Consider the following 13,549-nt stretch of genomic DNA (forward strand, 5'->3'; position numbering starts at 1 on the left):
GGGGGGCTCTCTCAGAACTGACCTGTGATGTTTGGATCAACACCAACCAGCTCACAGAAGATTGTTTTAAAAAACTGCAAAAATAATGGCTGGTGCTACAAATTGTACATAATGTATATATACCTTCATACCATGTCAAATGCTGCTATTTTTTTACTATGTATCTCTTTGGTATTGTTTATACAGAAATATTCTAAATGCACAATGGATTTTATCAGAGGAGCAAAGACTGTAATTTATCTGATATCTGTGGTGATGTGAAAGAAAATGTCAGAACTGAACTGGTGTGTCCTATTGTGCAGGATTTCTATTTTCCTAAATTAAATTCTTTTTTATAATAATAACTCTTGTTTGCCTTCTTCTTTGCATGAATATGATTTTGAAATTGTATACACATTTTCTGGCAGATTTTCTGTCCTTGGTGGTTCGTGTCATATTCCTTGAAACAATTTCTCTCAGGTTCCATTTCTTATTTCAAGGCAGCTGTTTATTTCAGTTTTACTCACAAATACACATCAGCTTGTGTGAGAATAGCACAGCAGCATCTGCTTAACTCAACAGAAGGGCTTTTAATGGTGCTGGGAAAGACAAAAAATGGATGATTAGGAAAGGGTGTCATTGGTTGCTAACCAGCTCTGGACAGACCAACCTTTGGAGATAAAAAAGGGACAGAAGGGCAAGACAATACGCCATCACAGAGGCTTGAGCAGAGGGACCATCCATCTTCACCTCAACAGGGTGTAGGAGATGAAAGGGTGACACAGGCGCCAGGAAGGCCCGTCACTTTTGTCTGACACAGACATAGCCATGTTCTTAGCTCTACGCCAGAGATTTGTCACTGTCTCATAAGAACGTGGATCGAGGCGCACAAAAGGCCAATTTAACACAATGCACTCAGTCCAACACAAGCTCCTATAAAACCATACAGAAGTCCTTTTTTCTTATCAATGGATATTTTGATAATATGTATTGGTAGCACACATTTTCAGTCAAACTTTGTAGGATAAATAGTTTTTGCCGAGTGATAACAACGATTACTCAACTAAACCACAAGCATAACTATTATACACACTGATTGCCATGAACATGATTTAGTCAAACAACCCAACAATGGCCGGCCTTCACTTAGCAACAAATCAAGCGTGTAAAATACATGCTTATCCTCCCACGGCTGACAGATGAGCTGGAGATCAGGGGGAGAAATGAAGAGATGTAACACTCATTCTCACCCACCTCCCTCCTCCTCCCTTTCCTGAGAGCCCTGAATGGGTCCGAACAATGGCCATGCGAGGGACACAAAGGCCGGGGGAGCCCAAGCTCTCGTGCCTGGGACACAGACCCCCTCCATTCAATCGACATTTCATCATGGTAACAAGCGCTGTCGGGCCAAAAGGCCTGACACCCTCGCTCACCACAAAGGCGGTTAGCTCTAATATATGAGGCTATTGACACTGTAAAGAGCCCCTGTCAGTGCTGGGGGATTGTCAGCTGTGGGATGTCTCAGTGGGGGGAGGCAGCTGCCAGCCAAACCAAGCGGCGGAGCTTCTGTCGTGGGGACCGGAGTTGCAGCGTCACCTGGTCCCTGGTCCCTCGACACAGAGACCTCGGGGTCCTCCCACAAGCCCCCCCCCCTTCACTGGGGCACAGGTGGGAATGGGAAGCAGAACACATTGTGGAGATTAGCGGGGATCGGCCTCCCTTTGGTCGAGGTAGATAATTAGTGACACTGACTTGTGCAAAGCTGGTGTTTCCTGATCGGCACCAGATGGTGTTAACCCACGGTACGGCATCGGCAGTCTGGAGTGTGAGTGTGTGGGTGGGTGTGATGAGTGTGTTGTGTAATGGATATGCTTCTTAAATCATACAATATGGGCAGGTCCTCTGTGTGCCATTATGGTCAGCCGCTGCTGTCATCCCAGCGCTCTTTAGCAGACGCTAACCAGCAGTGGCAGCACTGGTTTTAGTCACAATGTTGTGCACAATTAACTCCGAAGATTGAACACAATGATACAGAGAAGGGTCATTTCAGCAGGGCTGAGGGAAGTATTCAGACACTTAATAAAACTGGTAATACTGCGATGTTGAAATACTCAAGTCAAAGTAGTCCTGCATTTAACGTTTTGTAAGAACTTCCAGTAAAGGTACTTGTTTTGCCCCAGGACCCTTTTCAGAGTAATATTAATCACAGGATTATTATCAATAATGTGTTAGCTGATCGTGATATCCGTTTTAAACACTTTTCAAAGAGTTGTGGAGTTTAATATACAAAACCAAAATGTTATAAAGGTATTACTGTTGATAATTGAGTCCTTAAAATTAGAGATGTTCTACTAGAGATTCCTCCGATACTGAGTGCAGGGTCGAGCACAAGCAGGCACTCGCAGATCTATATATCAATCCGATACCATGTCTTTAGTGTTTGTCCTAGTGAGAAGCTCCAGATCTTCTCCAGAGATACTTCTGTGTTGTTGAAAACATGTCTGACCGGAGAATCTCCTGCTTCGTTGTTCATACAGTATGTAAAGACAAACTCTGGAGAAAGTCCAGACCCAATAGTGCGTAAATTCTCCGCATTTCATGTCTGTAAACGTCTTCGAGATAAAACTGCAGTTTTCTTCTCCTAGAAATGAGTTTTTCTTTGCCTCTGCTAAACAGCTGTTCTGCCTCTGGCAAGTAACATTTTTAAAGCGGCGAAGAAGAAGTGATTATTATTATTATTAGTGAATTATTAGTGATTTGCAAAGTTTCACACTGGAATGTCCCACAAGCAGGATGGTGACATGTACTGTTGTTGTGTATCCTAGATTCATTTATTTGTATTATTTTTCAGTTATCACTGTCAAACTATATTTAATAAAAGAAGTTCAAAGGGTTTAACCTGACCCAGGTCAAACAACGATGATATTATAGCAACCATCATACAGGGTTAGCCGCATACAGCTGTTAAATTGTACTATATAAGTTGTTGTTTTAAATGCAGTGGCATCAGATCGGTACTCGGTATCAAGTCCAAATTGAGGGAGCTGATACTGATTTGCTGAGGTTCATACATGAAAATGCTCCGTTTCAAAGATATACAAAGTAGAGTTACAAAGTACAGTATTGACAGTGAGGTTGGTTGAAGGTAATCTCTTGGAGGTTATCTGACTGATTAAAGGAGTGAATTATATTTATGATAGATTTCTCATCACCACACAGTGAGTTAAGAAAAAAAACACAGCAACTCTTTTTAAAAGGACTGACTCAGCATTTCGTGTTTTTTTAAATGCACAGGTTTCAGATCGGTACCAGATCGTTTAGAATTTTAAAAAAGCCTCATCTTTCTGCTCTACAACTGTGTGTATCTTGAAACAACAAACATTACTATGCTAGAATTGTGAAAAAGTTCATTATAAAAAAATAATAATGTTCATTTAAGCTCATAGTCTGCAACAACACATTCCCTCTTTGTGCATTAAATGTCCTGCACACACTATCACAGCGTGGACAGATGGATAAGTTAACTCCTTCAGATACTGATCAATAGACGACTACTTGTCCCAACTCTGCTCAGTGCAGCCTGCATTGACAGAGTTAATTAGGGGACTGAAAGATCCAATTAAGAGGATTGAGGGTCCGGACAGAGGAGACATATTGCAGGACATACGCACGCATTGTGCAGCGTCTGGATAAAGGGGGGACTTCAATTAAGAGAGAACACACTTCCAGAGGCTTGTTGCCTGTTCTTTTCTTTTTTACATTTTGAGCTCAGTGAAGCCCACAGACTCTTTTTCACCCAGATTACTGATGAGGGGAAAGCACAGCTGCTCATGTGCAATACGCTCACACGGGCGTCCACAGATGTACAGAGACTGATGAGGGGATTCAGGTTGGAATTACTAAACACTGATTAGCCAGCATAATGGATCAAGAAGGAGAGGTTTGGGCTGGAAACATTAGTTTGGTTTGTCGTTTGGTTTATTGGTTAAATGACTGTTAATGGAAAGAAAACAGTTTGTATATGCTAAAATCAGATATTATATTTCACTTTCTCCTTTTTTGTTGAGCAGCCGGAAGTGCTGAAATCTTTAAATGCAAAACCTAAAATCTCTTAAGCCTGACTTTTGATGAAACACCATTCATAAACATTATTTTATTGCATCTATTAAACCTGTATTCATATTATTAGTAAGCTTCAATGTGTTCATCCCCCTTTTTATCTTCTATTTATTGTATATTTTTATTGTTTTGTTGTTCTAGCCTTTAAACTCTATGCTATGGTATTCAATTGTCTGCATTTGATTTTGCTTGAACTTATTCTTGCAGAAACCTATATGAAAAGTGTACAAATTCAGTCTTGTTCCTAAAGAAAACTCTTTTGTATCTGCCTCAGGTACTGTGTAATTTTGCAGAGGTACAAACGTCTTACATCAATAATGCGATTATGTCATGCACTTTAATTTATCTGTTGGTACATCACTTCTCAACGGTTTGTCCTGCTCAAAGCATTTGACGCTGTTTTTCTGTATGACGAGAATTTGCAGTAGATATGATATGACCTATTTAAATGAACACATTTATAGAGTAAACAGACAGCCTCAAATATTTTGTTGTAGTAATTTAAATTTTGTTAAAACCATGTACAAACCTATACATTGTGTGAATAGAACTGGAATGTAACTAAGTACATTTACTCAATGACCCTAGTTAAATACAAATGTGTGGTACTTGTACTACATTTCATATGGATTATAATATTGTATGTCCACTACATCTATTTGACCCCAATAGATACAATTTACATTACAAATCAAGATTTTTGCATATACACATAACATAAAAAGAAATATTGCTTTGTTATATACAGGTATATTATACTACCCATCAGTACATATAAGTACAACTGAGGCTAATTGATTGATGAACCGACTAATTGAAGAATAATTGCTTCGTTCATTCAACATTCAATGGTTCCAGGTTCATAAATATGACAATGTTATTTGCAAATCCTTTCAGATATCTTTGATCCATAGACTTGTTTTCAACAACACTGAAGTTTGTACAGTCGATTGGATAAAACAAGTGAACAATAAAACAATTACATTTGTAATGTAGAATTCATAACTTGCTCCTATTAACAATTATTTTATACCCCAATGTCTGTATGTCAAGTTTCAGAAGATTTTACTCTAGAAATTTTGAGAAAATTAAAGGGAATGTCACCTCAATTTCTTTTATGGATTTCATAAATTTTACTTTTATTGAGTATTCTTTTTTTTTTTTTTATCCTTAAGAGGTGACATCTCACTCTTGTTTATGGTGACCCCCAAATCTGGAAGTCACGACATTTTGAGAAACTAAGGGAAATTCAGCAAAATTTTCATTATAGCACTCATTACCTGTTCTTATGAATTATGATTTTCTTTTTAATCCTTTAGAGGTGACAAAGAATTTTCACCTCAGTCTTTTTAATGGTGACCCTCACTGTCTGCATGTTATCATTATCACTATTATTACATTTCATTTAGCTGACGCTTTTATCCAAAGCGACTTACAATTAGTGCATTCAACCATGGGGGTACAAACCCAGAACAACAAGAATCAAGTAAGTACAATTTGCTTCAAGAAAGCCAAACTACAAAGTGCTATATGTAAGTGCCATATAAGTGCTACTAAATATATATATATAATTTTTTTTTAATCGTCAAATTTGTCTAGTTTCAAGTAATTTTGCAGTCGGAATTTTGAGAAAAATAAATGGAAAGCCAGCTTATTTTCATTTTAGCATCTATATCTTGCTCTTATTAAATATATCTATTTTTGAATCCTTTGGAGGTGACAAAGAATTGTTTCGTTATACTTGTTAATGTCTTGTGTGGAAAGCAGAATTGTTATTAATTATGTTATCAATCGTCCATAATAGGTGACTTTAAACTTTCAACGTTTGTTTTTCCTTTTTTCTCTCCCACCACACATCAGACAAGCTACTTCTTGATAGTTTTAAGAAACAAATCAAGACCTATTTCTATGATCTTGCTTTTAATTAAATGATCTTTTTTTAACACCATTGTCTTTTTGCTAGTTTTGCGTTTTTATCCTGAGTCTGTTTTAATGCTAACGTGTTCTTATTGATCTATCTTATTTCATGTCTTTGATTTTATTGTAAAGCACTTTGAGCTGCATTTTATGTATGAAAGGTGCTGTATTATTATTATTATTATTATTATTATTATTATTATTATTATTATTTCTTTCGATCCAAGCACCTTTAACGTAACACCTCAAATAGACGCGCATAACATTTCAAGCTACGTGACCGCGTCACAGCTGAAATACAGTGAAACCTTTCCTGGTTAAAAGAAAGTGTGTATAATATAGTGTAATCTCTCCATGTGTGTGTGATCACCTGTGTACCAGAGGAGGAGGAGGAGGTCTCTCATCTCATCACGTGTGTGTGTGTTTTCACAGCCACACTCAGTGGGGTCAGAGGTCAGTAAATACTGATGATGTCATCGTGTGAAGATGGCTGAAGGGTGAGAGTGAACTCGCAGTTTTTTGTTTTAGTTTGACAACATTGCGTTGCACGGACACTGCGAACATGTCGCGTTTCCTCTTTTGCTCTTTGACTAATTCCACTCGGTGTTATTGTTTCGTTCGCACGTTCACTCCTCAGGCGTCGCGATCAGTTCAGGAAGTGCATTTGTTTACCAAAACATAGCATGGCTAGCGTTAGCCTAGCCTGGTTAGCTGTGGCGTGCAGCAGCTGCAATCACGCAGTAACCAACAGTGGGCTGTACACGTGCTTTATCTTAGCATTGATCGTCCACATGTACCCACCGCTATCGTAATCGCGACTTGTTTCTCCTAATTAGCTCGTATTACAGTCTAGGCTAACATCGCTAACTCGTGTAGCATGCTACGCTGCGTGTGTGTAAGTTAGCTAAAGATACCATGAGAAAGTCGACAGCTGACAGTCCGTGAGTGCCAGGTGTCGCCACAGTGACGGGACATGTTGTACTTGTTCATTCATGAGCGTTGATCGTGTAGTTGCGGTGTGGTGTTTGTGGTTTCCTCCGCCTCTGTGTGGAGAAGCTAATGTCAGACTGTGTGTGTGTGTGTGTGTGTGCCCACAGAGAAGGCTGGTGGGGAGGCTGGCTTCAGCAGAGCTTCCAGGCCGTCAAAGACAAGGTAATCCACGCAGACATCGTGGAAATGAACATTTCTGATTTGATTTTATTGTTTGTTTCAGCTCAGAGGATTGTTCCCTCAACTCCAGCTTTCTTGTGTTGAACTGAAAAATATTGGATTATAGGGGGAAAAACCACTCAGTAACTATTCAGCTGTCACAGAAAAGGCTTTGCAATCCAGTGAGTGCTCAGCAGCAGCCTACAGAAATGTCTGAGAGGCTCTGTCAACAACAAATACTGGCAGCACTGCAGATATAATAAGTAGACAGACCTGTTCACACCTGGTATTAAAATGCACTCCTGTGACCACTTGTGATCAGATCCTACTTCCTCGCTCTATATGCAAATAAACATGTACGTCCTTTGTGTTTGTGAAGACCAGATTATGCTGTTTTTGCCCATTCTGAGTTTAAAGATCCTTCAGATGACTGTGTGTGTGTGTGTCGCATTGTGTTGATAGAAGCAAAAGAGCGAGCCGTGTCAGGAAGGACTGAATTAATTGATGCCCACCTCTGCTATGAAGAAAGATTTGACCATTTTAAGAAAAGTGTCAGTCATTATGTGGTGGTCAGTGTTGATATTGTGATGGTGGGCACAAACAAATTGGGGTGTAGGCACTGAAGCCTGAAAATGTTTGATTCTTCATGAAACTGTAGTGGGTCAGAGGACACGGGCTGAGTAAGTGGTCCTTCACATGTGGCCCAGGACGCATTTGCTTTCACACAGTGAAAAGAATGTGGCCTCATGCATCACAGGTCTGAGTGAATAGGATCTCTAAATACATTTTGGAAGCATTTAGGGGTTCAAACCTGAACTGTGCACTTGTGATCAGATCACTCAGTACAGATGTTGATAGCAGGTCTGAGAGGAGTCTAAGCAATCTGTTCAATTCTCATTTCCATAGGATGTGAGTCCAGATTATCTACAATGTATAAAAGTTGCTGTGCTCCCTAAACTTAAATTTTTGTTTTATATGATCGTTATCTTTTTTTAATTTGTCAAAGGCAGTGAACTGTGTCTGTTTAACATTTAAGTGACTAAAAATAATAGTAAGTTGAATCTGGATTTTGATCTTGATCACACTACTCTGTCCTTCACAGTCGACTGAGGCCTTAGAATTCCTGAAGCGAGACCTGACAGAGTTCTCCACTGTGGTGCAGCATGACACCGCCTGCTCAATTGCAGCGACAGCCTGTGCTGTCAGAAACAAACTTGCAGTAAGTTCTCCTGGCTTTCTGTTTTCTCCTTACAGTGTATTTGTGTCACCATCACATGCACAGACTGTAACCCTGTATATTTCCGCTACTTCCCAGGTGGAAGGCTCCTCAGAAACCACAGAGAAGGTGAAGAAGAGCCTCTCTAGTTTCTTGGGAGTCATTTCTGACACACTTGCTCCACCCCCTGATAAAACCATCGACTGTGATGTCATCACATTGGTGGCAACACCATCAGGAACCACAGAGGTTTACGACAGTTCCAAGGTGAGCTGAAATACGGACTTCCGAGACAGAACCACTAAATGATGAGTTTCTAAATGATCAGAGAAGAGCTGAGTACTGTCGTGGTGCTCGAGCCACATCACTGTGTTGATGTCCTTGAAAAATATGTGAAACAATGTGTTGATTCAGGACTGATTTAGCTTTGTTACAAGCGGCTGCAGGACTAAGAATGTCGGCACATGATGTGCTTGTCGTAACAAAACAACCATAGCTGAGCATGTGTTTTCCCCTCAGGCACGTCTCTACAGTTTGCAAGCCGACCCTGCTACATACTGCAATGAGCCTGATGGTAAGACAGTACACAGAGAGGTACTTTGTGGTGGCTGCCTCTGTGTACTTTTTGTACTTTCTTCTTCTGCCATGACTCTTGAAGTTTATCTTAGCTGTCTTTTTCATTTTTGTTAGTCTGTTTTTAAGAGCATCAACACAATTTTAATGTCAATAACCAAATTAATTATTTGCCAGGGCATTTGCTGGATTTGTGTTGTGTCTCACTATTTAGCAAACTATATGCTATTGATGTGTGCATGTAATATGTGGTCATTGTGAGATGGGTGTAGAGACCAGTGGGATGATGCACAATTATTCATTTACACATTTCTGTGTGTTTCTAGTGTATTTTAATCAAAGTGTCTTTCGTCCAGGGCCACCAGAGCAGTTTGACAACTGGCTGTCCAGCTTCAGTTTGGAGGATAAGAAAGGAGAAATCTCAGAGCATTTGGTCAACAGTCCCTCTATACGATCCCTTTACACCAAAATGGTATCTATTGTTGCATTTGTCAACACTTTACTGAGCTTTTTGTTTTCAATTAATAAACCAGATAAGGATAATTATATTTTTGTGGGGTTTTTTTCGGCAGGTGCCAGCAGCTGTATCCCATTCAGAATTTTGGCAGAGGTATTTCTACAAAGTCTTCCAGTTGGACCAGGTAATCTCAGCTGTTGACGATCCTCCAGATCTTCAGCTTTCCTTTCCCCTTAACTAAATTGTCTGAATCTTCGGTGCCACCTGCTGACCAATTTTATAGCTGCTTTTGATTAGTAATTTCAAGCCACAGCCATGATGCAGGGTTTTTTTACTGCCTTTAAATAAGGAAATGGGGAAACCTTAACTGTAACCTGCAGAATTTTGATTGGTTTAGCAGGAAAAAAGTAAACTTGATGTTAGTGGCTCCATCTGTGGACTGATCATTATAACGTGTAAAGTTTAACAAGGTTGAAGACAGTAAGTAATGCAATAAACATTAACAAACATTTTCATGTGTTAAACAAGAAGCAACCAACCAGATATTGATCCTTCAGTCCAGTCTCTGTGGGGATGAGTGCATCATATGGTGTCAAAGAGATTAAACAACAGAATTTTAGCTGGCTTTTTAACTGTAAGGAAAATATTACACGTTCATTATATTACAAAGTTAACTAAAATTATGTGGTAGACAAACTTACCTTCTTGGATTATAGCAAATGTTAAATTTTCTGTGATTGTGTTTTCCAGGAGGAGGCGAGGAGAGTAGCACTGAAGCAGAGAGCAGAACAGACGACACATTCAGAGACCCTGGGCTGGGAGGAGGAAGAGGAGGGTATGTTTGTCTCAGTTAAATATTAACAATTAACCCATTAACTTTAAATTCATTCACTCGTGTCACCTGTCTGATATTTTCTCTTTTACTGTCAGACGACTTCCTCGGCGCCTCACCATCATCATCTCAACTCAACTTCCCACCGCTGTTTGACAACACCTCAACCCAGCTGCCCACGACCCCGACCGTTCCCACAGGAACCTCTCTGCTCAGTCCCGTCCTGTCTCCAAGCGAAGAGCGTGACGCCACCCTCTCAGTCAGCAGCGACAGCGTGAGCCTGCCCACACAGGTGGATATGGGGCCAGAGCCCGTCGCCCTGCAGCTGGCCAACAAACTGACAGAAGCTAGCTTGGAAGATGTCGCACTCAAGACGCAGGAAACTCAGAGGCCTGCAAAGAGTGACTTACCTCCCCAGCCTCAAGTGGAGGCTGTATCCCAGCCAGAGGTCACTGTTGATGGGGCGACCTCGAGGACCCCTGCTTCTAAACCAGAGCCAACAAAAGAAGAGGGGCCGCAGGACCTGAGAGTGTTTGAGCTCAACTCTGACAGCGGGAAGTCAACGCCCTCTAACAACGGCAAGAAAGGTACATTAACCTGAGGGATTTTTTTTCTGCTGGCTGTGAGATTCTTCCTGTTCTGGTTTGGGAGGTTAACTCTAAACAGGAATACGTTAAGTGATAAGATTGTGAATTTCCCACTAAATAGGCTTAGAAAAAGCAGGAGTGTGAATGTCACAGAAAGTCCTGAGTTTGTGTCTTCCCCCCCCCCCCAGGGTCCAGCACCGACGTGAGTGAGGACTGGGAGAAAGACTTTGACCTGGACATGACAGAGGAAGAAGTCCAACTGGCACTCTCCAAAATAGAAGACACTGGGGAGGTTAGTGGAAATTAGTGCATTAAAGGTTAAAGTTGGGGCTTGAAAGTTTCTGAAGCACATGTTTATCTACATGTAATTTGTTGAAATTCTCTTCACGTCCCGCTCTAATATATTTCAACAAATTGTGTGTCATGTCAAATTCGTTCAAAGTTGATTTTTGAAAACAGCCCTAGTGGGATGTATCAGAAGCATATTTGAAAGTGTAGCCTGCCCTCGCTAGCCTTTGCAGGATTACCAACCCTAATGTAAAAGTAAAAACCAGGGGATACATAACAAAACATTTTCTGTCTTTTGCCAGCTGGAGGAAGACTGGGAGAACTGGAACTGAGCGCCACCGCGACACGAACTCTGTCCCGCCATCAAAGCTAGTTCCCGGCAGACGAACCATGCTTAAACGTGTTTTAAACTCTTTGTCCACACCGTCACCATGTCATGATTGTCAGTAGGGGATTTTTTCTGGCGGGTGGTTTGGACCATATTGGTAAACCTGTTGAAGCGAGCAGCGGGATGACCAAGGCAATAAGAATTTAGACTGCTCCGTCAGCTAGTGAGGGTAACGACTCAGGTCATGGCGATTACTTGGGATTAACTTCTGATTTAGAGCCTATGACGCTAGTAATTGACAAGAGGTTGTAATCATTCTGACCTCAGAGCTTAAGGACGCGCAAGTGATGAGTCAGAATGCGAGATGTTCCACAGCAGCAGGGGAGGAGCTGTTTTCCCTTTTTTCTTTATGCCATTAAATACATGATAAATGTTGCGAGTGTATCTCAAGTTGGGTAATGACTTAACTGCAGGCTGCACGATAGCCATAAACTCTAATGCTGCTTCGAACTTTTCTAAGTGATTTTTGAAATGGTGGCGATTGATTGGATTCTACCTGTGCCCAGCTTTCTTAATTTCTTTCTTTCTCGTCTTTATTATGCAAGTGAATCTTCCAAATGGAAACAAATATTTTGGCCTTCATTCACAGAACGCTTTTCGTTTTTGGATTCACTCCCAACTCTAGATTTATGGCCTTGTAAAACACACAGTAGTGTGGTGATGTTATCCAAATGATTTTTATTGTTACAAGTCTGAAACACAACCAGTTAATGTTTTCATCCTGGTTATTTTTCCCCTGCTTGTGTAATAACGTGCTTGATTTGAATATATGGGCAAGCAGGCTACATGTTATTTTCTGTCACTTTTACATGTTTCACTTCTGTCTGCTTTATTTTCGGGTAGAGGGAATTCATCAGTTGTCACACATTAACAGAGAGAAAAAAGAATTCACGACAGGAACCTTTGCTTGACATAGAGGGTAGCGTCTTTCTTTATTTACAGGAATAGGAGAAAATTACAAATCTGTGACGTTTTCAGTTTCTCTGTCGGCGCTTGTTAGGAACGAAATAGCTCAGCAGGCAGTAGACAGAACGAGCGACGTGAGCACGCTCCACGCTTGTATGATTTCCTTTTCCATCATCTGTAATGTAGCTGAGAAAAAGTAAACCCTAGAGGTGTAATATTTATACTAAAATAAAAGCTTAATTATTGTATTATGTGCTTTGATTGCATGTCTGTGCAATAACATAATGCAGATAGTTACTGTTCAGTTGTACATTTTCTGGTAAAATCATCGGCTTGTTCTTCAGGATTTTGTGTTCAGACAAATGTGTTGCATGTCTGTACCTCTCAGCTGTGTATTTCCTCCACATTCACACTATGAACTAATCAAAGCTGTTCTGCACACATCTGTTTCCAGAGCTGTCGAAGGTCTGTTTTTGTTTTGTTTTTTAAGTCGAGTATTTCACTATATTTTTCAACTGATCGTTGTCATTAAAGGATTCATGGCTAAAGAGGAAAAACCAGTCTGGTGTGTTGAAAGCAGACAGAGCTACATAAAGTATTATTAGCCGAGTGCTGAGCTTCATCTTCAATTACAGTGTGAGCCACGCACAGGAAATTATCATTCCTGTGCGTGGCTCATACCAGCAACTAATGTGTGCTCAGCAACCGACAAGTTTCCAAACTGCAAACAACGCAACCACTTTATTAAAAACAAGAACAAGAAAGGTGGAATGTCACAATGAAAGTTAAACTTCAAACACAACCGATTCGAGTTCCGCAAAATTAATACACATTCAGCAGTATTTTCTATTTTCTCTTTGAAAATGACACTACACTGGAGGAGGTGTGTCACAAACACAGATAATTAAATACACAACCTTGGTTTTAGTGGTTAGATAAGTTTATCCTTTGTTAGTCTCAACATGAGAACATTTAACGTGTAACAGCAGCAGAGTTAAGAGTAAAAATAGACACTGAGTTAAAGTTAAAAGTAAAAGGAGTAAAAAGACAAAGTTTTTAAAAAAGAGTTAAAGAAAAGAACGATAGCCGCAGCTACTAGTGAGGCCTTGAATTCATAATAGTGTATGAACCTAGTTCG

General features: G+C 40.3%; 1 protein-coding gene across 2 annotated transcripts; it reads left to right on the forward strand.

Moving 5' to 3' along the window:
* The first annotated feature begins 6,377 nt into the window (after positions 1-6,377).
* bsdc1 (BSD domain containing 1) lies at positions 6,378-12,968 on the forward strand. Of its 2 annotated transcripts, none has more exons than XM_034576440.1 (11): positions 6,378-6,512; positions 7,113-7,167; positions 8,267-8,383; positions 8,480-8,647; positions 8,900-8,954; positions 9,310-9,425; positions 9,526-9,594; positions 10,161-10,245; positions 10,341-10,829; positions 11,018-11,121; positions 11,420-12,968. In XM_034576440.1, the coding sequence occupies exons 1-11, from the start codon at positions 6,502-6,504 to the stop codon at positions 11,447-11,449; spliced, it is 1,299 nt and encodes a 432-aa protein (XP_034432331.1). In that variant the 5' UTR covers positions 6,378-6,501; the 3' UTR covers positions 11,450-12,968. The 2 variants fall into 2 exon arrangements, with proteins under 2 accessions (XP_034432331.1, XP_034432330.1); XM_034576439.1 differs by having other exon boundaries at positions 6,504-6,956.
* Positions 12,969-13,549: the final 581 nt, after the last annotated feature.

The sequence above is a fragment of the Hippoglossus hippoglossus genome, chromosome 22 (genome assembly GCF_009819705.1).
Source record: "Hippoglossus hippoglossus isolate fHipHip1 chromosome 22, fHipHip1.pri, whole genome shotgun sequence".
Taxonomy (NCBI): Eukaryota; Metazoa; Chordata; class Actinopteri; order Pleuronectiformes; family Pleuronectidae; genus Hippoglossus; species Hippoglossus hippoglossus.